The 26874-nt window shown below is 40.7% G+C and overlaps 2 protein-coding genes across 6 annotated transcripts in view; both read left to right on the top strand.

Annotated features, from left to right (window-relative positions):
- The first annotated feature begins 1477 nt into the window (after positions 1-1477).
- LOC131246502 (DEAD-box ATP-dependent RNA helicase 41) lies at positions 1478-9023 on the top strand. Of its 2 annotated transcripts, none has more exons than XM_058246697.1 (3): positions 1478-1616; positions 5593-5664; positions 6625-9023. In XM_058246697.1, the coding sequence occupies exons 2-3, from the start codon at positions 5598-5600 to the stop codon at positions 8169-8171; spliced, it is 1614 nt and encodes a 537-aa protein (XP_058102680.1). In that variant the 5' UTR covers positions 1478-1616; positions 5593-5597; the 3' UTR covers positions 8172-9023. The 2 variants fall into 2 exon arrangements, with proteins under 2 accessions (XP_058102680.1, XP_058102681.1); XM_058246698.1 differs by having other exon boundaries at positions 5575-5664.
- Positions 1556-26874, top strand: part of LOC131246500 (uncharacterized) — a 42154-nt gene continuing 16835 nt past the window's right edge. Inside the window, exons 1-5 of one of the 4 annotated variants that reach the window (XM_058246696.1) lie at positions 1556-1616; positions 5575-5664; positions 25138-25267; positions 25592-25722; positions 26487-26631. In XM_058246696.1, the coding sequence (XP_058102679.1) occupies positions 5647-5664; positions 25138-25267; positions 25592-25722; positions 26487-26631 (424 nt within the window). In that variant the 5' untranslated portion in view covers positions 1556-1616; positions 5575-5646. Of the gene's footprint in view, positions 1617-5574; positions 5665-21733; positions 22287-22371; positions 22510-25137; positions 25268-25591; positions 25723-26486; positions 26632-26874 lie in introns of those variants that run through there. The other 3 variants (XM_058246695.1, XM_058246693.1, XM_058246694.1) reach the window with 3 other exon arrangements.

The following is a 26874-nucleotide window of genomic DNA, read 5'->3' as shown; positions in this document are numbered from 1 at the left end:
GGCTCACTATGATTAAGGGAGACGTCCACCCTTATTTTTATGATGCCCATTATGATGATTATATGAAATCTACTTGGAACATTAGATACCATATTAAATTTTAGGCATGCATAAATGATTCAGGTGTGCCAAATGAAAGGAAATAATTTAAAAGTACAGCATTTTCGTTTACCTTATTTCTAATCGTCTGATCCATCTAAATTCCAGATGTGTCAGATATTTAAAACGGGGAGACACAACACAGGTGGATTTTAAATAAGAGTCACATCGTGATGACCGAAAGCGGATTTCCTGCTAAAGCCTTTCGCAGTATGTTCCTGCACTGGAAACTTAGGTGGGGATCTGTTTTTTGAGCTCATCTTACCAAAAATTGGTCGGATCCACGACTCAAGTGGACAAAAACGTGAGAATTGTGGACAAATCGTGATGATTAAATGTCCACAGTTCAAATATTCGTCGGCCACAGATGTTTTCAATCAGTCTAATATTTGTGTTTTAAGTTCACCCCAATAGGAATGACATTATGAACGGTATGGATGTCATGTAAACATCACTGTCGACCCAGGGAGCTTTCAACGGTAGGAATTTCCCTACCCGCCTTTTCCTTTAGTGTGGTCCAGTTGACTCTTGGATCATTCTCGCTTTCATTTTTAACGCCTAAAATGATCTCAAAAACGGATGGACGGTATAGATTTCTCACAAACATCACGGTGGGCCCTACCTAGGTTTCCAACGCAGGAATATCCGCGTCCATGATGACCCGCCAGTGGACGAATCCTTTTCTCTAATTCAACCCACGTCCAACCGGAAACGGATCGGCTACTCCCCCTGCCACCAGCCCCGCGGCTGATGGTCGGTGCTCTGTGGGCCCTACCATGATGTATGTGTTTCATCCATTCCGTTCATCCATTTTTAAAGATCATTTTAGTTTTGAACCCAAAAATTATAGGTATATAAATCTCATTTGGTCCACTTTACATGAAAACAATAGTGATTAGATATCCACCATTAAAATCCTCCCAAGGCCCATTGTACTTTTTATTTGATATCCAATCTGTTTATTAGGTCATACAGGCCCAGATGAAGGGAAAAAACAAAAATCAGCTTGATCCAAAGCTTTTATGTCCCTCAAAATATTTTTATTGGTCAACGCTCATCATCACTCTTTCCTGTAATGTGGTTCACTTGAGATTGGGATATAACTAATTTTTGGTCTCATACCATAAAATGATCTTTAAAAATAGATGGACAGCATGGATGAAACACATACATCATGGTGGGGCCCACAGAGCACCGACCACCAGCCATTGGCTGGTGTCTGGGGGAGTAGCCAATCCGTACCCCGTCCAACCTCCATCCCACGCCCCTCACAACGGCTCGAGATCGAACTCAGGCAAGCAGACAAATCTCGGGTTGCACTTATTTTGGCCCGTCACGCCTTTGCTGTACTCGGGCCTGTGTTTAAAATACGGGCCGGACGTGAACGGAGCTTGTGTCGGCCCTAACCTGGCCCGTTGACACCCTACTTATTTCCTGTCGCTAGAAGCCAGGAAGATTGCAGTTTTCTCGTAGAAATCTCTCAAAACACAATCCATCCGCTGCAAGCTTTGATTTTGGTACGCGATTTTTCCCCATCGTTTGTTTTCATTCCACAAAAGCTTTTTCCCCCCCAAAATTTCTTGTAATTACGGTTGAAATCCTAGGGTTTAGAAAATTAGGATTCTAATGGTATGGTTCTCGTTATAGGGTTTTGATTTCGGGCATTCATTCCTGGACGGGAATAATAACGTGTGCGTTTGCCACTATTTAACAAGTTATGACAACAGTTGCGTGAAGCATGAGTTCTATTACACTGATCCTACAACTGTAACCATCTAATTCCACCTGATGAATCTGGAGCGCTGATGGTTTTGATTCCTATCCGTCCTATTGGACGGTTAGGATCGGCTGATCAATGTCAATGTTGGTCTGGTATTCATACACAACTGGGCCCATGATTTGGGTTGGTCTCTCTTGACATCCATATGCTGTGTGTATGGTGGATGAGAAGAAACAAGTTAATTAACCGTGCTCAATACATACTGCATGCTATCAGCTCCTCGTTAATTGATAATTTGAATTCTGGGGAGCATCTCTTTTGGGCAGTTGTTTAATTAATCTGTATTTGGGTGTGCTTCTTTAGGGCTCTAGAAGTATCATTCAATTGGTATTGTTGGGGTAGTTGCAAGATTTAAAATCGGTGCATTGGGTATCATATTGTTCAGCACCGATACAGCCCTGTCTTTCTCTGTATTGGGCTGATATGGGCTGGTATAGCCATCTCAATCATGGACAATACATGTACGTACTGGATGAAATGTACCAGTTTTGGACGATACTCTAAATCTTGTGTAATTGGGTGATTAAAATCTAAATGCATCCATGTGACAGCAATCCCTGCATCCTCGTGCAGTTTCTGTTTGTGATATGAACGTCTTGAATTTTGATAATATCATAATGAATGGTGCCCAGGCTCATATGGCCTGGGTTATGCTGGAGTTTGTCGAGACCCTTCTTTGGGCGTGGCGTGGAGGGGGTAGTGGTAAGGCCTCTAAAGCTGTCGTGAGGCTCCTCATCATGTCTATTTTCTGGGCCATGTGGAAAGAAAGGAATGAGCGGTGCTTTAGAAACGGGAACTCCATGGTGGATGGGGTTTAAGGCGGTTTCAGGGTTTGTGAGGGACTAGGTTCCTTGTGTATTTGCAGCTAAGGCTGCCTCTTATTTTTTCCTTTTGTCTTCTTAGTTGGCTTTGTATTCTTTCCTGCCTTTTGGCGGGTCTTTAAATAAGCTTGTTGTCTCTCAAAAAAATAAAATAAAATATTGAATGGTGCCCACTTAATTTGAATTTGAGGTGGAACCAAGTTTCTTCTCAGGTTGTCATGATCAATAGGAAACTTGAAGTCAATTTAGTCTAGTTCGAAATAGAACAAAGATTTATAAAGATAGCCCACACGCATGTACAATTCAGCTAATGCACACACCATCACCTGTGCCAAACACCACATATGCTAGTTTGGCATACATGGGAAATATCCAAGCCATCCATCATGTGGATCTCATTGTGTATATGCTATTGTGAAATATAAAAGTGGTCTACTCAGTAGGTGTGCATGATATCAGAAATAAGTGGATGGGTTAGAAAACTTCGGTTAGTTTTTTAGCAAGTGTACATTAGTTCAGTTAATTGTGGCCCACCTAAATAGTAGATTGACCTGATTCTTGGGATAGGAATCTACATAGTGGTACTCTTCTGATGGATGGCTTGGATATTACACTTGTTTGCCTCGTTGGCATATGAGTTTGACGTGTACATTAGCTGACTTGTACATGCCTGTTGGCTTAATAAATCTCTATAAAGATGACTAACATGCAAAAACACCTTTGGAGAAGTTTATTGCTGCTAGAAACTTCTCACGTGATAATAGAAGATGCTATCTGTTGTAACATGGCGTTGTCACTTCAGTAACATCTGAATGGACTCAAATGACATTGGCCTTGAAAGCAAACGGTGGCTTCCCACTGAGTATACTTTGAGGGTTATATATTGATAGAAATTTGGTACGTATCTTTTGTTTATGCATGGCAAGCTGCTAACTCAAAACTCCATCTCATATTTGCCTAGTAAAGCTTCATTCTACTACACCAAGCTAATCGGATTCAAACCCAGAACTAGTAAGTTAACAGCCAACTGCTCCACCTATAATTTACTGAGGAACAATGGGAGATTAGATCTCATAGAGTCAATTCCTGTTTTCAATCCTTGACCAATATGAGCTGAAAGCTCCTTACCTCCCGTAACTTTTTCATAGTGGCTTTGTTCTATGCCTCATTTCATAGGGAACCTCAACATGGCTCTGTTTCATTATATTCCATGCATATCCCAATGCCATTCACTCAACCCATTATTGACAAACGTGTGAGATCCTGAATTTTTGTGCCACCACAGAAAATTTTAGCGTCACTGCCAGTCATCTATGTTGGAGTTCGTCTTTCTTTTATAACACATCTGCGTGCTACTCTTTTGGTTCATTGAATAACTTGTCAACATCAAACTGTTGAAGTATACTCCGAGGGAAGCCACCTCTTGCTTTCAAGGCCAATGTCATTTAAGTCAACTTTGATGATGCTGCAGTACCATCCCCCATGTTGTTGCAGACAACATCCTCTATTACCAAGTGAAAAGTTTACAGTATCAGATGATAACCTTCTCTAAAGATATTTTTGTATGTTGGTCATATACTTATAGAGCTACCCTAAGCCTGCATGCACGTGCATGTCAGCTAATTGGATTTTTTAGCATCCAATTAGAGGATCCATGACACAAAGGTTTGCACGGTATCCTCGGATTTTCAGTTTTGACAATTGGTTAGAAGAGGCATGATTGCCTTTAAACCAAGAATAGGGGAGAACAAATGAGAATGCATTAATGGCTTAGGCGCATGTCTTGAGAAAAGTGCATGATCCTTGAACAGAGGATATGCATAGCATCCTCAGTTTTATAGTTTGTGCAAGTGGGCCCATGTTTAGTAATCTAGACCATTTATCTGATGGGCCCTACTATGGATGAACTACTCCTTAGATATCTCCCAGACTGGAAGATTCTAGATTTTCAATCATTTTTTCTTTTACTTGAATTTGAACTGTTTCTGTGTTTCTTTTCTTCACCATCCATCGATGGTACAGCAATCGGATGATTAGATTGATCATTGAGGAGAGTTCTCGTTTGTCTTCGATCTACTTTGGGGTCTACAGATCAATTGTCCGGATCACTGTTATACCAAGCAATCAGGCATTACATCACCCATTGAGGAGATTTCTCATTCATATTCAATGAAAAAGGGAAAAAAAAATATCCACTGGGGGATCCACAGATCAATTGTCCGGATCACTCTTATACCTAGGGCCTCACTTGTAAAATTGAAAAGCTGAGGATACAATGTATGTTTTTGGGTTGAGAATTGTACATCTCTTCATTGTTGGTGGCAGCATATGGCACATGATATGGAATGACCATAGTCACCATACTGCCAATTTAGCAGACTGACATGTTCATGATGGGCAAATTTCTAGCGGACTAATGCCGGAATCTCTCCCCTAGGAATCTTGCAATATATGAGATGGTGCATAATGTATGTACCAGGAAATGCTTTGTAAACTGCCACCAAGATCATATCTGAAAAGAAAAGAAGAAAATCTTAACTTGGTTCTTGTTATGTGAGTCTATCATCCATTCAATGAACTTGTGTAGTAACCTAAGGCAATCTTGGCATTCTGATCTTCTAGATTACATTATAATCATTTCATTAAGACTGAAACAGTACATCATCAGGACTTGATCGGTCGATCCTGAGTCTCCCCTCTAGTAGGAGTTCAAACTGATCAGCTATCCTGATGAGCTGGAGTCATTCTAGTTTAATTTCTTCATTGTAATCTTTGCAGAAGTAGAAATGACCACATGATATGTATTCCTTCTTGGTAACTCTTCTAAAGTGTTCCTTTTGATGCCATTCAATTGGCTCATTTTTAATTTGTCAGTCTTGTAATACCTGTCAGTGTGGATGGAGGAGAACAAGGACTATCGGTGGGAACATCCGTCTTCAGCCTCAAATGGTGATGAAAATGGAGGTAAGAACATGGGAGTACATCTATATTATTGTTTCTTCTTTTTTTTATGTCATATTTCAATGTTTTGATGTGTATGCTTTTTTGGAGCATGCGGGTGCATTCGAATGTACGCTGAGTTGTAAGTGGCAGACTTCACGCCCGAAAAGTTGGGGTTTGCGTCTCTGGCAGAATGTAAAATGGGAACCTATATTAAGCCGGCTTCTGTTTTCCTTCTTTTTCATCCCCAAATAACAGAACTAATATGCACGGGAAGGTCCCCAATATATCTCTCACTTTCAATTTTGCCTAGCCTATCGTATTGGCCTTGGGAGCTGAGAATTTCCAAATGTTCCTAGACCATTTGCAAATCCAATTGATTTCAAACTTATCCACTTCAGTAGTCAAATACTGAAAGAATGTAGGTAACCTTATTGTTTAATTGGGCATGGACTGTCATGGTTATCCCCACTCACCATCATAACTTGCAACGACTGGATGGTTGGAGTTGTACAGTTACTGTGATTTTTTGGTCTATAGACTATATGCATGGAAGCCCAATAGGTCAACAGTACTGATCGGCCAAATGTTTGCGACATGCACCTTGAGGAGGGATCTGCATGGAAGTTTTATGCAGCACTTGCTGCATGCTAGCGGTCCTCTTTTTATACTGAATGTGGCAATTGCTGCATTTTTTCCTAACCATCTATTTACAGGCTGCTAGGGTCTAGGATTGTGCCATGGGGCATGATCCATCTGCGGTGGGTGCCATTAGACTTATAGATAACAGAAACATTGTCCCCACCTAACAAACTCGAGACCCGAGGACATTGCATTCTGGAGGATCATATAGTTGCTCTTGAATATCAACAAAAAGACCTGATCAGCATTGATCACAGATTTCATCTCGCATTTTCAGCTTGCAATCTGTTGGGAATAAAAATATTTCAACTGATATAACTCACTTGTCATTTGTGGTCTCAGAGGCAGCAAGTCCTGTGAAGGAGAATTGTCAGGACCAGAGAGAAGCCCTCCCCAGTGAGCCCCGCTGTGTCATCTGCGGCCGCTATGGTGAGTATATCTGCGATGAGACGGATGACGATATTTGCAGCAGTGAGTGTAAACAAATTCTCCTTAACAGGCTCGCCAACTCATGGAAACCAGTACATCTCACCCCATCCGTAAAATTACCCATCAGTGATGAATGCTTTTATGTTAGGGACGATGATACTTTGCAGCAGAATTGCTTAACCATACACCAGATTGAATCCCTGAGGAAAAAGATTGACATCCGAGTCAAGGGAGAGTCTGTCCCACCTCCTATCTTGTCATTCTCATCTTGCAATCTTCCCCAGAAGCTCCAGGAAAATCTAGAAACTTCTGGATACGAAATACCCACACCGGTCCAAATGCAAGCCATCCCAGTTGCTTTGAATGGCAAGAACATGCTTGTTTCTGCCGAAACCGGGTCAGGCAAAACAGCTTCCTTTCTAATTCCTATAGTTTCTCGCTGTACCAGCATAAGATTACAGCATCCATCTGATCGCAAAAGGCCTTTGGCGATGGTTCTAGCACCGACTAGAGAGCTTTGTGTGCAGGTTGAGCAACAGGCCAAGATGCTGGGGAAGGGTCTGCCTTTTAAAACCGCACTTGTCGTGGGCGGTGATGCAATGGCGTGCCAGGTGTACCGTATCCAACAGGGGGTGGAATTGATTGTTGGGACCCCTGGAAGGCTCATTGATCTCCTAACCAAAAATGATTTTGAATTGGAAGAGGTTTCGACTCTAGTTTTGGATGAGGTGGACTGCATGCTTCAAAAAGGCTTCCACGATCAGGTGATGCAGATCTTCCTGGCCCTCTCTCAGCCTCAGATATTGATGTTCTCTGCAACGATTCCTCAAGAGGTGGAGAAGATGGCGAATTCAATGGCTAAAGATGTGGTTTTCATCTCCATTGGGAAGCCGAGTAGGGCAAATGAGTCAGTGAAGCAGGTGGTGATATGGGTGGAATCTAAGCAGAAGAAGCAGAAGCTCTTTGAGATACTGACGAGCAAGCAGCATTTCAAGCCACCCGTTGTCGTATTCGTGGGGTCTAGGCTCGGGGCTGATCTTTTGTCTGAGGCGATCACGACCATGACCGGATTGAAGGCCCAATCGATCCACGGGGAGAAGGCAATGAAGGAGAGGAGGGAGAGCTTGCAGCTATTTTTGACAGGGGAGGTTCCAGTGATGGTGGCAACAGGCGTTTTGGGGCGTGGCGTGGATCTCTTGAGAGTAAGGCAGGTCATCATCTTTGACATGCCGAATTCGATGAAGGAGTATGTTCATCAGATAGGGAGGGCTTCGAGATTGGGAGAGGAAGGGACGGCGATCGTGTTCGTGAATGAGGAGGACAAGAATCTGTTTAGAGAGCTGGTTGAGAATCTGAGGTCAGCGGGGGCTGCTGTCCCACGTGAGCTTGTGAATTCGAGGTACTTGACGGGTTATTACTCTGTTGGAAGGGGACAGAAGAAAAGGAAGCATGGGTCTTGAGGTTTCAGAAAGCCGGCTTTCTTCTGCTTGGGTTATTGATTTCTACCCATACAGAATCAGTTACTGCTGTTGATTCAGTGAACTCAACTGAACGAAAATGTATGATGGATTTGGGCCCAGCATTGTTGCTGACAGGTGGATTGGACTTCTCTGTCTTGATTGGACTTGGATTATCCATGGTATTTGCAGCGCTTTTCTGGCCATTGAGTTGGGATCGAACCTGCCAGAGGCTTCTGCATTTTTATGCACAAAAGAGATGCAGTTTAGTGCAGCAATGGGTCCCATATCATTGTGAAGAGAGGAACTATGGGGTCCTGATGCAATGGAACATGAATGGTCCCTAGGGCCCATAATTAAGGTATCCTGATCATTGATTTGAAGGAACCACAATGGATGGCGATGCCAAAAAAGACTATGATTAGATGATTGAACCCTTCGATTAGTGACCTACAAACAATCAGTCAGGGAAGAACACAACACTGGTCTGAAATAACAGTCCTAGATGCTGGATATAATAATCTGTTCTGGGTAAGTTTTGCATCATTGCAGCATATTCTTTATACTCTAAGGTCCATCATATCAACGGTCTGGATCACTGAACCATGGTCCCCTCTTTTGCAAAATGAATGCATCTGAACAGCATGATTGCCTGATGCATCAGGACCTCATACTTACTCTTTGAGGGGAGCATTTACATCAGGGCTGGTTTGGTGAAATGTACCATGGACAGGCGACAGTTCGGTTGATCCTGACTAGCATGTTGCTGTTTTAAGTATGGTTGGACTAATAATGTGTATTCACCTTTGACTAAATTTTTATTCCATATATATGGTTTTGAATTTTTATGATTTCTATTCCTTTGCATTGAATTACATCAGAAGAGGAATAGTGTTTGCAGTCATGCATGTGCATGTACAGATGCACTAAACACAAGTGGCCCACCTGTGTGTTATCTGATGCATTTTCCAGCAGTCCCTATTTGGATGTATTGAAGCCTAAAAATCTGGCTGGCCAACTTATCAAGTGGGCCACACATGTAATGTGGGAGTGGTTATGCGTGGTGTCTGCATATTTATCTTCTGTTCTTAATTCTTATAGAAGTATGCAATTCGTTTTATTTTATTTATTATTTTTTTAATGAAATTTTCGATTGGTGACCGCATGATGAACAGTCCACTTATACAAGTTTCTGGTGTTAGCTCATGTATTCAGCCATTAATTCGATGTGTCAGCTTTCCATTGTACCAGACTTTTGAAGATTGCTTCTGCTCTCAAAATGTAAAGATGAGAGAGTGTTTTTCACATCTTTTGTAGATTGTGATAATAAAGTAACTTGTGAAAAATGGTTTTCTTTTTCATGATTTTCCTTTTTAAAAAAAAGAGAGATTTCCCATTCAACCCAAAAACCTAATAATTCTGTTTTTCACTTTTTTTTTAAATTTTTTTTTTTTTTTTTTTTAAAATTTTTTTATTTTAAGGTTTTACTTTTTGATCATTAGCCTTTCCCAACTTTATGAAATCACATATGCTAAAGAAGCAACTTTTTTCACTTATCCATGGTTTTCTAATATATGATGTTGTCATCGTCCTTTTCAAATTTACCTTTGAGATTCCATCAATCCAAATTCGGATTGCCTGCTCACGAGAGGAAACATTGGGGATTGAACAACCACCGTTGAAACATTTGTATAAGTACAGAAGTTTTGTATCAGGCTAAGTTTCAATGGTAGGCATTCCTTTCCTCACTTTTCCTTCTCGCGTGGCCTTCTTGAGCTTCGAATTGAGCTGGCAAAACCGATGGACATGGTGGATTTATCGCAAACATTACGGTGGTCCCACCTAGCTTCCTAGCATAGGAACTTCCTGCGAGAGCCTTTCCCAGCATCTGGGAGCCCTTCCACTTGAGTGATCATTCATGCCCATTACCATAGCAATTGGACAAAATATTTCTTGAGTTTGCTTGTCATTTATCAAACACCATTGCTAACGTTTAAGCTGTGATAAGATGAATGCCTGACCTATGACGAAAATAGAGGCCTCCCCCTGCACGAAGGAAAGGAAAGGTTAAAAAATATACCATATCAATGGACAAAATATTTCTTGAGTTTGCTTGTCATTTATCAAACACCATTGCTAACGTTTAAGCTGTGATAAGATGAATGCCTGACCTATGACGAAAATAGAGGCCTCCCCCTGCACTAAGGCAAGGAAAGGTTAAAAAATATACCATATCAATGGACAAAATATTTCTTGAGTTTGCTTGTCATTTATCAAACACCATTGCTAACGTTTAAGCTGTGATAAGATGAATGACTGACCTATGACGAAAATCGAGGCCTCCCCCTGCACCAAGGCAAGGAAAGGTTAAAAAATATACCATATCAATGGACAAAATATTTCTTGAGTTTGCTTGTCATTTATCAAACACCATTGCTAACGTTTAAACTGTGATAAGATGAATGCCTGACCTATGACGAAAATAGAGGCCTCCCCCTGCACTAAGGCAAGGAAAGGTTAAAAAATATTCCATTCAATGTTCACACCCATGTCATCTGCATGCTGGGACCCACCTCGTGTAGGGCACAGATGTCCTACACGTGTGCCATATGTTTGTGGGGTGTTCAAACCTCAGGTTGGATAATATTCCCTAATAAGAAACATCTCAAGTATTTATTAGCATGAGAATTAACTTGCTTTGCTGATGATTAAAACTAAGCTTCTTCAAATGCTTTGGCGGAATGCACGCGTGCAAATTAAAAAAAACTAGTTTACAAAAAGTCAAATAATTTTACTCTTCAAGTGGTCATAAGGTTACAATTTATTATTATTATTATTATTATTATTTGGTACTAGCCATTCATTTGTTTTGATATATTGTGGCCCACCTTAGGTGTGAAATGGTGATTTTATTTATTTATTTATTTATTTTGTTTTTTTGGGTCGAGATCCAAACAGTGTAGCTTGCCTATTGAAAGCTCAGATCTCACACATGGGTAACAATGCGACACATGCACCTGCTTGTGGATATATACGGCTCCCACATGAGTGTGAATGGTCCGGATCAATGGTTAGACTAATCAATCAAAGTATTCATTTTGTAGACAATTACTTAGACGGATAGGAAGCTTGATCAAATTAACTCTTGATGACATGGTAAACTCAAGCAGGATCACTTGATGAGTGACTAGACTAATAATTAGACATTTTATTATAGATTGATTTGTGGCAGAGATTGTTATCGGATGTCATCAATATGATTGAGATTAAGAGTGTTGATGCTATTGATAAATAACTGAATGCCATTGAGAAAATAAAAAATAAAAATAAAATCCAATTACTCGTTGAATAGTTTTAGAGTTGTTATTTAATGCCATGGAAGGTAGCTCCCGTATCATTGACTGATTTTCGATGGCTGCCAATACAATGAAAGGTTCCATCAACAACACATATGGAACTGCGTGAGTGCTCAATTTATTTCTAAATCTGATTGTGATATTATATATATCGGGTATAATTGAAATTAGGGGTATTCCAAATTAATGCTAAGACCTTCTTAAGGGCTTTTAGAACAAAAATAGGGTTTTAAAAATGATTTAAGAGTTGTTTGAATTGATAAGTTTATTCACGTCTTATGATATATAGTTTCATAGCTGATTGTTTATCGTTTTGGGTTATGATTTTTCCCCACAAACATTTTTCATATAAAATTCATGAATTCCCCATGTTTTGTTTGCGTTTGGTTTTATCTTGTTTGGTTGAATTCGAAATTGCTTTGGTACGCAAATTTCATGTTCATCCAAGGTGCACTTAAATATTCCACTCTCCCAAAGTAAATATTTTTACACATCACAACATTTGGAAAATCCACGTAGCATAGCTGTTTGGCAATCCGGGGCCATCAAAATTGCTGGGATGGACCATAAGCAAAAAGTTTCTTTGAGAAGATAATACATCTGCTATTTTCCTTTCAAATTTGGACCACTCACTATTTGACTTTTAAACATTCATTTGATAACCATTGATTGGACGGTTACAATCGCTTAATCAACATGATTTCAGATATATGCTTCATCCACAATGGGATGCACAATTTTGGATGGTCCGGATAGCTTTACATGTGCCACGTGCAAGGACGACAGTGACATCCATTTTTAAAACGGTGTAAAACTAACATGGGAGTCCCACCCAGCCAATGGAGGCCTATTTTTCGCATCATAGACAGCTTTCCAATTCGGATAAGTGGGGCCAACGGTTCTAATCTAGACCAGATGATCCCACCATCAAATTTAGAAGTTCTTTTAGATCGATGTAGATTGCTTTTCTATATCCCTTCCTAACCGTTTATCTGTAGGCCGAAAAATCAAGAGTTGAGATTGTCCTACTGAAGAGATCTTTTCAGGAATGGCCCATCCATGGTGGGGCACAACAGACCAATCGTCTGGATTGTAGAACCATGGGCCTCACCTTCCAGAATCTAAAACACGTGCACACTGTGCAATACGCAGGCCACGTATTGTATAGGAGAAAACTTTGATGAGAAATTAGCGACTGTACGACCCATTTATGGCCCATTTAGGACACTACGCCCACCTCATTTTCCTTTGCGAAAATACGCCCGAGCTGTACGGAAGGCTTGCCAAAGGTCGAAAATGCCCCTGCTTGTTCCTTCAAGCGGATATGTGGCGCTCGAAGACAAGCGCTGACACTCCTCGAACTCCGAGTTGTACGAACGGTTCAAAAGATATCAGAGTTACATGGGCCCTACAGTTACTTATTTATTATATCCACAACGTTCATCCATAGATAGAGATCATTTCGGAGCATTATCAAAAAAAAAAAAGAAATCCTATCCAAAGATCAACTGGACCACACCACAAAGAGCAACGGAAAAATTGATTTTAACCGTTAAAAATTTTGTAGGGCCCACCATAACATTTATTTTCCATCCAATATATTCATAATGTCACAAAGACCTGAATGAAGAGGAAAAACAAATTTTGTAATGATCCAGAACTTCTGGGGCCCCTAAAAGGGTTTCAATGGTAGACGTTCAATCTTCCACTGCCTTTTACAGTGTGGTCCACTTGATAGCTAAATCTGTCTTATTTTTCTTTACAAGCGTTAGTACGAGTTCGCAAAATAGATGGACGGTTTGGATATAACACATACCTCATAAAAGGACCCACAAAGACGGTGGGGATTATAACAGGGAAAAAAAAAGAGCCAATATCTTTGGCTACGGATTATAACCGTAGCGGTAACCGCAGCCAATGCTTTTTCAATATGTCCTCTACTATACATCGAAGGTCTTTCGATATATACTTCGATATATCGAATGTCTTTCGATTAATCGGAAAAGGTCCAAAACTGTCCAGCAACTTTGCATAAAAAATCCTGCAATTTTCGATTAATCGAAGTGTATTCGATATGTATCAAAGATATAGCTACAGATTATAGCTGTAGCCATAACTGTAGTCCGTAAAAGTCTGTGCAAATTTTATTATTTTATTATTTTATTATTTTTTATTTTTTAGTTTTTATTTTTTACATGTAGAACTTTATTCTACCTACAATTTTCTCTAATACATATTTATATAAATATGTATATATAAGCATATAAAAAAAAAAATTCTCTCTTTTTTTCATTTATTTCTCTATTCATTCAATAAGAATATCTTATAAACCAAAATTAGTTACTTGATGTACCCTATATGAATTTAGGGTAGGAGAAGATACTTTAGCCAACTAACCTAGTTATTTTCTAATATTCCATCAGGTCGATGGTCGAAAATCCATTTCATTCACTTTGCGGTCAATTTTAATCAATTCGTGGTCATTTCCATGCATTTCACCGTCAATTCCCTCCACTTCATGGACAGTTCCATGCATTTCACGGTCATCCCAAACTATTTCGTGTTGATTCATGGTCGTTTCGAGGCATTTCGCAGTCAATTCCCTTCACTTCACGATCATTTGCATGCATTTCGCGCTCAAATCGCTTCAAACCATGATCATTCCCATGCACTTCACGGTCATCCCAAACAATTCCGTGTTGATCACGGTCGTTTCGAGGCATTTCGCGGTCAATTCCCTTCACTTCACGGTCAGTTGCATGCAACTGACCGCTGATCATGAATTGATGCGATTTGAGCGCGAAATGCATGCAAATGACCGTGAAGGGAATTGACCGCGAAATGCCTCGAAACGACCGTGAATCAACACGAAATTGTTTGGGACGACCGTGAAATGCATGAGAATGATCATGGTTTGAAGCGATTTGAGCGCGAAATGCATGCAACTGACCGTGAAGTGAAGGGAATTGACCGCGAAATGCCTCGAAATGACCGTGAATCAACACGGAATTGTTTGGGACGACCGTGAAATGCATGGGAATGATCATGGTTTGAAGTGATTTGACCGTAAAATGCATGCAAATGATCGTCAAGTGAAGGGAATTAACCGCGAAATGCCTCGAAACGACCGTGAATCAACACGGAATTGTTTGGGACGACCGTGAAATGCATGGGAATGATCATGGTTTGAAGCGAATTGATCGCGAAATGCATGCAAATGACCGTGAAGTGAAGCGAATTGACTGCAAAATGCCTCGAAACGACCGTGAATCAACACGGAATTGTTTGGGACGACCGTGAAGTGCATGGGAATGATCATGGTTTGAAGCGATTTGACCGCGAAATGCATGCAATTGACCGTGCAGTGAAGGGAATTGACCGTGAAATGCCTCGAAACGACCGTGAATCAACACGGAATTGTTTGGGATGATAGGGAAATGCTTGGGAATGATCATGGTTTGAAGCGAATTGACTGCGAAATGCATGCAATTGACAGTGGAGTGAAGGGAATTGACCGCGAAATGCCTCGAAACGACCGTGAATCAACACGGAATTGTTTGGAATGACCGTGAAATGCATGGGAATGATCATGGTTTGAAGCGAATTGACCGCAAAATGCATGCAAATGACCGTGGAGTGAAGCGAATTGACCGTGAAATGCCTCGAAACGACCGTGAATCAACACGAATTATTGTGTTGGGAATTGTATGGGACGACCGTGAAGTGCATGAGGTGATCATGGTTTGAAGCGAATTGACGCGAAATGCATGCAAAGCCGTGAAGTGAGGCGAATTGACGGCGAAATGTCGAAACGGCAGTGAATCAACACGGAATTGTTTGGGATGACAGTGAAATGCAAGGGAATGATCATGGTTTGAAGCGAATTGACCGCGAAATGCATGCAATTGACCGTGGAGTGAAGCGAATTGACCGTGAAATGCCTCGAAACGACCGTGAATCAACACGGAATTGTTTGGGATGACAGGAAAATGCATGGGAATGATCATGGTTTGAAGCGAATTGACCGCAAAATGCAAGCAACTGACCGTGGAGTGAAGGGAATTGACCGCGAAATGCCTCGAAACGACCGTGAATCAACACGGAATTGTTTGGAATGACCGCGAAATGCATAAGAATGGTCATGGTTTGAAGCGAATTGACCACAAAATGCATGTAAATGACCGTGGAGTGAAGTGAATTGACCGTGAAATGCCTCGAAACGACCGTGAATCAACACGAAATTGTTTGGGATGACCGTGAAATGTATGGGAATGATCATGGTTTGAAGCGATTTGACCGCGAAATGCATGCAAATGACGGTGGAGTGAAGGGAATTAACCGCGAAATGCCTCGAAACGACCGTGAATCAACACGGAATTGTTTGGGACGACCATGAAGTGCATGGGAATGATCATGGTTTGAAGCGAATTGACCGTGAAATGCATGCAAATGACCGTGAAGTGAAGGGAATTGACCGCGAAATGCCTCGAAACGACCGTGAATCAACACGGAATTGTTTGGGATGACTGCGAAATGCATGGGAATGATCATGGTTTGAAGCGAATTGACCGCGAAATGCATGCAAATGACTGTGAAGTGAAGGGTATTCACCCCGAAATGCCTCGAAACGACCGTGAATCAACACGGAATTGTTTGGGAGGACCGTGAAGTGCATAGGAATGATCATGGTTTGAAGCGATTTGAGCGTGAAATGCATGCAAATGATCGTGAGGTGAAGGGAATTAACCGCGAAATGCCTCGAAATGACAGTGAATCAACACGGAATTGTTTGGAATGACCGCGAAATGCATGGGAATGATCATGGTTTGAAGCGAATTGACCATGAAATGCATGTAAATGACCGTGGAGTGAAGGGTATTGACCGCGAAATGCCTCGAAACGACCGTGAATCAACACGAAATTGTTTGGAATGACCGCGAAATGCATGGGAATGATCATGGTTTGAAGCGAATTGACCGCAAAATGCATGTAAATGACCGTGGAGTGAAGGGTATTGACCGCGAAATGCCTTGAAACGACCGTGAATCAACACGGAATTGTTTGGGATGACCGCGAAATGCATGGGAATGATCATGGTTTGAAGCGATTTGACCACGAAATGCATACAAATGACCGTGGAGTGAAGGGAATTGACCGCGAAATGTCTCGAAACGACCGTGAATCAAAACGAAATTGTTTGGGACGACCGTGAAGTGCATGGGAATGATCATGGTTTGAAGCGAATTGACCGCGAAATGCATGCAAATGGCCGTGAAGTGAAGGGAATTGACCTCGAAATGCCTCGAAACGACCGTGAATCAACAAGGAATTGTTTGGGATGACCGCAAAATGCATGGGAATGATCATGGTTTGAAGCGAATTGACCGCGAAATGCATGCAAATGACCATGCAACTTAAGAGACTAGAAGAAGCACACTATGAACACAACTTGAAAAACATGGAGTGTGTACCGACATGGGTGTGTACTAACAAGCTAACATAAAAAAGTAAAACAAAAAAAATATATAAAAAAAATACATTAGAAAAAAAACAGAAAAATTACACTTCGATATATCGAATAAAACACGATATATCGAAACTCTTCGATATAATCGAAACCTAATCGATTAATGGTAGAGTAAGTTGTCAATTATATCGAAATCTAGTCGATATAATATTAGTAAGTCATCCTTACAACCGACCGATATATCGACTATTATTCGATTGATCGAAAATAGTCACACACTGTCCAGCGACAAAATACTTTTTAAATTGTATTATCGATATAATCGAGTAGATGTCGATATATCGAGGTAATTGTCAGAAAATGTCCAGCGTCGAACTGCTTTTTTAGTGCAATTTTTTTATTTTTTTTCTAATGTATTTTTTTTTTATATTTTTTTTGTTTTACTTTTTCAAGTTAGCTTGTTAGTACACACCCGTGTCGGTACACACTCCATGTTTTCCAAGTTGTGTTCATAGTGTGCTTCTTCTAGTCTCTTAAGTTGTATGGTCATTTGCATGCATTTTGCGGTCAAATCGCTTCAAACCATGATTATTCCCATGCATTTCATAGTCATCCCAAACAATTCCGTGTTGATTCACGGTCGTTTCGAGGCATTTCGCGGTCAATACCCTTCACTTCGCGGTCATTTACATGCATTTTGCGGTCAAATCGCTTCAAACCATGATCATTCCCATGCAGTTCACAGTCATCCCAAACAATTCCGTGTTGATTCACGATCGTTTCGAGGCATTTCGCGGTCAATACCCTTCACTTCACGGTCATTTGCATGCATTTCGCGGTCAAATCGCTTTAAACCATGATCATTCCCATGCATTTCACGGTCATCCCAAACAATTTCGTGTTAATTCACGGTCGTTTAGTCAATTTCGATCAATTCCCTTCACTCCACGTCCATTGCATGCATTTCGCGATCAATTCGCTTCAAACCATGATCATTCCCATGCACTTCACGTCCGCCCAAACAATTCCGTGTTGATTCACGGTCGATTTGAGGCATCACGGACAATTCGCTTCACTCCACGGTCATTTACATGCATTTCACGATCAATTCGCTTCAAACCATGATCATTCCCATGCATTTCGCGGTCATTCCAAACAATTCCGTGTTGATTCACGGTCGTTTCGAGGCATTTCGCGGTCAATTCGCTTCACTTCACGGTCATTTGCATGCATTTCGCAATCAATTCGCTTCAAACCATGACCATTCCCATGCATTTCACGGTTGTACCAAACAATTCCGTGTTGATTCACGGTCGTTTCGAGGCATTTCGCGGTTAATTCCCTTCACTTCACGATCATTTGCATGCATTTCGCGGTCAAATCGCTTCAAACCATGATCATTCCCAAGCACTTCACGGTCGTCCCAAACAATTCCGTGTTGATTCACGGTCGTTTCGAGGCATTTCGCGGTCAATACCCTTCACCTCACAGTCATTTGCATGCATTTCGTGGTCAAATCGCTTCAAACCATGATCATTCCCATGCATTTCGCGGTCATCTCAAACAATTTCGTGTTGATTCACGGTCGTTTCGAGGCATTTCGCGGTCAATTCCCTTCACTCCACGGTCAGTTGCATGCATTTCGCGATCAATTCGCTTCAAACCATGATCATTCCCATGCACTTCACGGTCGTCCCAAACAATTCCGTGTTGATTCACGGTCGTTTCGAGGCATTTCGCGATCAATTCGCTTCACTCCACGGTCATTTACATGCATTTCGCGGTTAATTCGCTTCAAACCATGATCATTCCCATGCATTTCGCGGTCATTCTAAACAATTCCGTGTTGATTCACAGTCATTTCGAGGCATTTCGCGATCAATTCCCTTCACTCCACGGTCATTTGCATGCATTTCGTGGTCAAATCGCTTCAAACCATGATCATTCCTATGCATTTCGCGGTCATCCCAAACAATTCCGTGTTGATTCACGGTAGTTTCGAGACATTTCGCGGTCAATTCCCTTCACTTCACGGTCATTTGCATGCATTTCGCGGTCAATTCGCTTCAAACCATGATCATTCCCATGCACTTCACGGTCGTCCCAAACAATTCCGTGTTGATTCACGGTCGTTTCGAGGCATTTCGCGGTCAATTCCCTTCACTTCACGGTCATTTGCATGCATTTCGCGGTCAAATCGCTTCAAACCATGATCATTCCCATGCATTTCGCGGTCATCCTAAACAATTCCGTGTTGATTCACGGTCGTTTCAAGGCATTTCGCGGTCAATTCTCTTCACTCCACGGTCATTTACATGCATTTCGCGGTCAATTCGCTTCAAACCATGATCATTTCCATGCATTTCGCGGTCATTCCAAACAATTCCGTGTTGATTCACGGTCGTTTCGAGGCATTTCGCGGTCAATTCCCTTCACTCCACGGTCAGTTGCATGCATTTCGCGGTCAATTTGCTTCAAACCATGATCATTCCCATGCATTTCGCGGTCATTCCAAACAATTCCGTGTTGATTCACGGTCGTTTCGAGGCATTTCGTGGTCAATTCCCTTCACTCCACGGTCATTTGCATGCATTTCGTGGTCAAATCGCTTCAAACCATGATCATTCCTATGCATTTCGCGGTCATCCCAAACAATTCCGTGTTGATTCACGGTCGTTTCGAGGCATTTCGCGGTCAATTCCCTTCACTTCACGGTCATTTGCATGCATTTCGCGGTCAATTCGCTTCAAACCATGATCATTCTCATGCACTTCACGGTCGTCCCAAACAATTCCGTGTTGATTCACGGTCGTTTCGAGGCATTTCGCGGTTAATTCCCTTCACTTGACGATCATTTGCATGCATTTTACGGTCAAATCACTTCAAACCATGATCATTCCCATGCATTTCACGGTCGTCCCAAACAATTCCGTGTTGATTCACCGTTATTTCGAGGCATTTCGCGGTCAATTCCCTTCACTTCACAGTCAGTTGCATGCATTTCGCGCTCAAATCGCTTCAAACCATGATCATTCCCATGCATTTCGCGGTCGTCCCAAACAATTTCGTATTGATTCACGGTCGTTTCGAGACATTTCGCGGTCAATTCCCTTCACTTCACGGTCATTTGCATGCATTTCGCGCTCAAATCGCATCAATTCATGATCAGCGGTCAGTTGCATGCAACTGACCGTGAAGTGAAGGGAATTGACCTCGAAATGCCTCGAAACGACCATGAATCAACGCGGAATTGTTTGGGATGACCCTGAAGTGCATGAGAATGATCATGGTTTGAAGCGATTTGAGCGCGAAATGCATGCAAATGATCGTGAAGTGAAGGGAATTGATCGCGAAATGCCTCGAAACGACCGTGAATCAACACGAAATAGTTTGGGATGACCGTGAAATGCATGGAACTGTCCGTGAAGTGGAGGGAATTGACGGTGAAATGCATGGAAATGACCACGAATTGATTGAAATTGACCGCAAAGTGAATGAAATGGATTTTCGACCATCAACCTGATGGAATCTTAGAAAATAACTAGGTTAGTTGGCTAAAGTATCTTCTCCTACCCCAAAATCATATAGGGTACATCAAGTAACTAATTTTGGTTTATAAGATATTCTTGTTGAATGAATAGAGAAATAAATGAAAAAAAAAAAAGAAATTTTTTTTTTATATGCTTTTATATACGTATTTATATAAATATGTATTAGAGAAAATTGTAGGTAGAATAAAGTTCTTCATGTAAAAAATAAAAAATAAAAAAATAAAAAAATTTGCATAGACTTTTACGGACTACAGTTATGGCTACAGCTATAATCTGTAGCTATATCTTCGATACATATCGAATACACTTCGATTAATCGAAAATTGCAGGATTTTTTATGCAAAGTTGCTGGACAGTTTTGGACCTTTTCGATTAATCGAAAGACATTCGATATATCGAAATATGTATCGAAAGACCTTCGATGTATAGTAGAGGACATATTGAAAAAGCATTGGCTGCGGTTACCGCTACGGTTATAATCCGTAGCCAAAGATACCGGCTCTTTTTTTTCCTGTTGTAATCCCCACCGTCTTTGTGGGTCCTTTTATGAGGTATGTGTTATATGCAAACCGTCCATCTATTTTGCGAACTCGTACTAACGCTTGGGAAGAAAAATAAGACAGATTTAGCTATCAAGTGGACCACACTGTAAAAGGCAGTGGAAGATTGAACGTCTACCATTGAAACCCTTTTAGGGGCTCCAGAGGTTTTGGATCATTACGAAATTTGTTTTTCCTCTTCATCCAGGTCTTTGTGACATTATGAATATATTGGATGGAAAATAAATGTTATGGTGGGCCTTACAAAATTTTTAACGGTTAAAATCAATTTTTCCGTTGCTCTGTGGTGTGGTCCAGTTGATCTTTGGATAGGAATTTTTCTTTTTGATAATGCTCCGAAATGATCTCGAACTATGGATGAACGTTGTGGATATAATAAATACGTAACTGTGGGGCCCATGTAACTCTGATATCTTTTGAACCGTTCGTACAACTCGGAGTTCGAGGAGTGTCAGCGCTTATCTTCGAGCGCCACATATCCGCTTGAAGGAACAAGTAGGGGGCATTTTCAACCTTTGGCAAGCCTTCCGTACAGCTCGGGCGTATTCTCGCAAAGGAAAATGGGGGTGGGCGTAGTTTCCTAAATGGGCCATAAATGGGTCGTACACTCGCAAATTTCTCAAACTTTGATACTCTGCCAGTGTTTTGATGATGTGCAGGCACATAGATATTACTTAGAAATTACAGATGTGGGAAACAAGTAGTAAAATTAAACCGTCCAAATTATACTAACTACTGTAGATATATCACGAACTAAAAATTAATCTTATTTGATTATCTAAATATCAGATTGGTGGACATTTATTGTACGGTTAAAAAAGAAAAATAGCCAACTATCATATTTCCACAATCAAGTGTCCACAAATCAGAGGTCAGAATTCTTCAAAGAATAAGGTATTAGAATTTTGACTTTGTGACAGTCAGCTGCACAATCTATTCGGTCTACTTGAGTTAGCATTTGCCACGTGCACGATTTCTGAGTGCCTGCGTATCAAGTGTCAAACGCGGCCTGAGTATCGTATAGCTCATTTTATAAACGGCCTCTGCATTCCCGCGCTTGTTCACGAAATTGAAAAAAACGCAGAGAGAGAGAGAGAGAGAGAGAGAGAGAGACGATGACTCTGCTCTGTTTCTTACTCGATCTTCGAAGCTTATCGCCTCAATTACTCCGAGAGCTAAAGCAGGTACAGAAGAAAACCTAATTCATTCTCTTTCTCCAAAAATCTCCGTCCCATTCCCTTCAATTCATGATACCTCTCTCTCGATCAGTGCTTGTTGCAGCTTGCAAATCTATACGCAATCTCGGGAAATGGAGAACGCGGATCAACGGATATCCTTCAAGATCGGATCGGTTTATGCTACATCCATAGAGACAGATCTTCCTCTTCTCCTTGTTCCGATGACGAGGTAGCTATTATCTTTAATTCGAACCCCCAAATCGACTATTTTAGGGTTTATTTTCTGTAATTCTATGATTATGTGAAGAAGAAGAAGAAGCTGCTTGGACTTCGGGAGCAGATTTTCAGCTGATATTGATGTTTAAGGAACTGAAATAGGAACGGAAATGTTATTTCCACCCCCGAAAATTGATAGTTCCACCTACCTGAAATTTTGTCCTGGTCACTACCAGTGTGACAAGTGTAGCAGAGATTTTGAATTTCTCGTGATAATATCACGAGAAATACACTAAAAGATATTATCACGATATTTTCAAAATTTCGGAAGATTTTAAAATATCACATTTTTTAAATCGTGATGTTAACTCGAAAAATAGTAAACATCTTAAGGAACTTGTTATATAGTTACATATTTTGAGTTCTGTATTTATTATTAAATTATGATAAATATTTTTTATTTTTATTTTTGGTGAGACTTTCCCGATAATATTTTGAGAAAAACCTCAAAATTTGAAAATCTCCTGAGAAATTTACGGGCTGAGAAATTGGTGAAAACAAGATTGGTTGCTATGGTAACAATAGATAGAAACCGGATTACGCTTCCACCGGGTGGAATTGACAATTTTAATGGTGTGGCACTGAATTCACCAAAATGAAACCTGGGTTGGACCCCTAACGGTTCACCACCAATTCTAGAATGGTGATGAGTCATCCACATTACATATGGAATAGTTTTATGGCGGTCTAGACTATCCAAAATGATGAAATGATTGTTTCTGGAGCATTGACGGAAAATCAGACCGAGCGGATGATGGCAACCGTCTGATTTTTCCCATTGGTGTTTGGAGTGATCACTATTTTATGTTTAACCATCCATTTGGTAGCCTTTGATTGGGTGGTTAGGATTGCTCAATCAGCGTGATTCTCCATCCCATGCATGCATTCTGCATGCAAGGGTATCAGTCACCACTATTTTGAAAATGGCAGTGAACTGCCAATGAAGTTTCCGAGGGATCTAATTAGGCATAGGCATCTGTTTCTAGTCCTCTAATGGGTCTTATTTCGGAAAATAATAAAGGGTTTTAGGACTGGTCCTGAACCTCAACAAACTGTAATGATTTTGCTGAGGCTCCTAGATGGATGCATGTAGATTGCGTTTTTTAGTGATCAGACCTCTTTGATCATATAGCCCAACCTTTAAGGGGGTATTCCCCAAAAATATTCAGATGGGTGATACTAACTCCTTATCTTTGGCCTTTGATTGTCTAGTGAGGACTTTTTATGTTTGGCCTTTCTGTTCGATGACGAATTTTGGGCCATCCCCGTCCATGGTGGGTCCATCAGATCAATGGTTTTGGCTAACCAAACCACGGGCCCCACTTATATAATCTCTTGGCTTGAGGATACATTGGTGTTTCAAATAGCATCCGTAGTGTATACTACGTAGCGTAGCGTGGCCGTAGCGCTACGTAGCATCCCAAATAGCATAAATCCCCTGTAGCGTACACTACAGCTACAATGTATTTTTTTACTATTTTATTTTTTTATTATTTTTTTCACGGTTTCTTTGTTTCTAATGTTGAGGAATGTGACACTTATATTATACTTGATACTTTTAACGTATGAGATTTTTATTTCTTTTCATAGTTGTGACTTGTGGTTTCAATTAGACATTATTAATTAAAGTGGTTTGCTTAGAAAGTTGTTGATGTGATAATTATTTGATTTGGCTTATATATGTGGATTGACTTTTGATAAATGATAACTAATAACTTTTTTGAACATGCTTATAATTGATAAAATGAATCATCTTTTAGGCATTTTTATATATATTTTTTTCATTTTTTTCACTATTTATTATATTTGTCCTATTTTTAAATTAAAAAAATAGAAGTATCGTGTAGCTTATGCTACACGCTATGTATTTACGCTACATGCTATAGTGGGCAGAGTGCTACGCATCATGCTACCGCTATTTAAAACACTGGGATACATAATGCTATGCTTGTCCTCTTGCTCAGCTTCATATGATTTGTGTTTCATAGTAGGATTCACTATAGAGGAATTAATTATATGATCCTTGACCTGACGATATGCACAGGGTACCTGTTTATAATGCAAGTGGGGCCCATGGTTCAGTCATCCAGACCATTGATATGTTGTGTCTCACCGTGGATTGAATGTAACTGAAAATCTTTCAGCCAAAGCTCTTATCTTTCGAATCTTTGACTTTTTTGCTGTCTGTTACTGTATTTTCTTCTTGATTGTCTGTTCTCAAGACACTGTTCAAAGTTTTAGGATCCTCCAATGTGGGAGATTTTTGAGGTATTTCTCATCTGAAAGTGGACGGCACTGATTAATGGTATGTCTCACTGAACTATGGCTGCATTTCTGAAAAAGCGGATCAGACTGTAACTAAATCTCAGGTGACTTTAACAAGTGGGCCTTACAAGTTACTAGGCCAGCCAATATTCAAATTGGAAACATTCACTGCTGCATGTATGCTCTTCAAACTTGGAGCTCGGTTCTTGATGATATGATTAGTCTACTAATTTTCGAATGAGTTTCATTAGCTATAGATTCATACATTTCTCTTTTGTGTGAGTAGTCGTACTAATTCTGAATCGAATTTCATCAGCTAAAGATTGTGTACAGTCCAAGAGGGAATTTCAATCTCCGTGAATTCCATCATGCTGTTAACAACTTGCCTTCAGATGGCTTCTTACCTGAATTGTGTGAGTCAGGAATGACTAGAAGCAGTACTCGAGGTATTAAATCACTCTCTATCGCTTCATTAAGTAATTGAGAGCAGGGCTGTCAATGGACTGGACTGGAGCCAGGAAAGGGCCAGCTTGAGCCTGGTTTATTTATTAGCCTTAAAATTGAGTCTTACCGATGATCGACTGTGCTTGGGTCCAGCCTTTATGAGTTGGTGGCCTTGCTCTTAGGGTCTAAAATCGAGGCCCAAGCTTAACCAGGGTAGGCCTGGAAGCCTGACAGGTAGCCTTGCCTATTGACAATCCTATTAGAGAGTGTTTTTATTCCAGCTTTTCCACCAATCCCATGAGATAATGACACTTGATTGCATGCAGATGCAAAGCTCGCAAAGCTGCTGAGCAACAAAGCTTTGTTCTCATGGGGTAGTAAAGATATTCTAAGGAAAGTGATACTGATCACCTCTTGCCTACTACAAAATACGGACACTCTGAGGGAGACTCTCGCGGTACTACAAAGCACTATATAAAATTGTAGTCTGCATGACCTCCACTTTACATAGGCCGTCCTTGCCAATTATAGGTGTTTGTCAGTCCAGTTGGATCCAATTGGTTGGCTCACATTGTGTAATGACTGAAATGTGGGTCTATGCAGGTGAGCATAACCATCAAACTAATAAGCTTTTCGTCACTTGATGTGGGCTGTTGACCTTTTCAGTGTCCTCATGCAGTCAGTGGGATTCTTGCACTGTCAACCATCAAGATGGTTCCGCTGGATGAATGGTTCCAATCACCTAGGGTGGGCCCCATGTATGGTGGAGGTTCCACAAACTAGATGTCGGGGTACTCCTAGTTACCCATGACTAACTGCCTTTTTCAATAGGGGTAGATTATGGTTTGTGTTTGGCGCCGGAAACTCTTCCTCCACATACATGTATGTTGATACAGACTGTCCAAATCATAGGCCCCATTTTTGGATGGGAGCATAGCATGAAAATCACATTTTTGGATGATCCTACAAATCTGATTTTGCCCAATATACTTAGATATCTGTCCTCTTTCTTTTGTAAACATTGATTGAGGACCAGTAATTGACTGATCAAGATCATTTAATCTTTGTGATTTCCGGCCTATGTTCCATCAACAACTGTCCCAAAAATTGGATGTCTGGACTGATTTACATGTATGGTGGATGCGCCACACTCCATGATTGAAAACAACTACTCTAGGAATTTGAGAATTCTGACTTGAACATTCTGTTTTTTCCCAACAGGATGCAGCAGAGCAATGCGTTTCAGTGGAATTTGTGGTCTTGGAACAGGAGGCATGCCAAAACGATGACACGTGTGAAAATGCCAAAGAATTTATGAACAGCATCTCCGACCTTGAAAACTGCTTGCTTAGAAGTTATTATCCTGGTATGAACATCGGTCTATCTTTCACGGCTAAACAGAACTTATGATGATTAATCATACAAGGTGTAAGTTACCTATTATTAATTCATCCAAGCAAACCTTATTCTGTTTTGTGTGACAGTTATTTTAGAAACTAGAGATGGTTTTAAATGGTTGTAAGTCTGTTATAATTGCTGGGCTTCCAAAATATACTAGTTCTGGTGTCTCATCTACAGCACATATGGTATGCATTAGTCAGACTGTGGA

Source organism: Magnolia sinica, chromosome 5, assembly GCF_029962835.1.
Source record: "Magnolia sinica isolate HGM2019 chromosome 5, MsV1, whole genome shotgun sequence".
NCBI lineage: Eukaryota > Viridiplantae > Streptophyta > Magnoliopsida > Magnoliales > Magnoliaceae > Magnolia > Magnolia sinica.
This window is presented reverse-complemented; position numbering and strand designations above follow the sequence as displayed.

What these genes read in the sequence shown, in the direction of transcription:
- LOC131246502 (XM_058246697.1), top strand. Translation starts at nt 5,598, where the DNA reads ATGGAGGAGAACAAGGACTATCGGTGGGAACATCCGTCTTCAGCCTCA. An exon ending in AAATGGTGATGAAAATGGAG is followed by an intron (nt 5,665 to 6,624) that starts GTAAGAACATGG and finishes TTGTGGTCTCAG; the next exon opens with AGGCAGCAAGTCCTGTGAAG.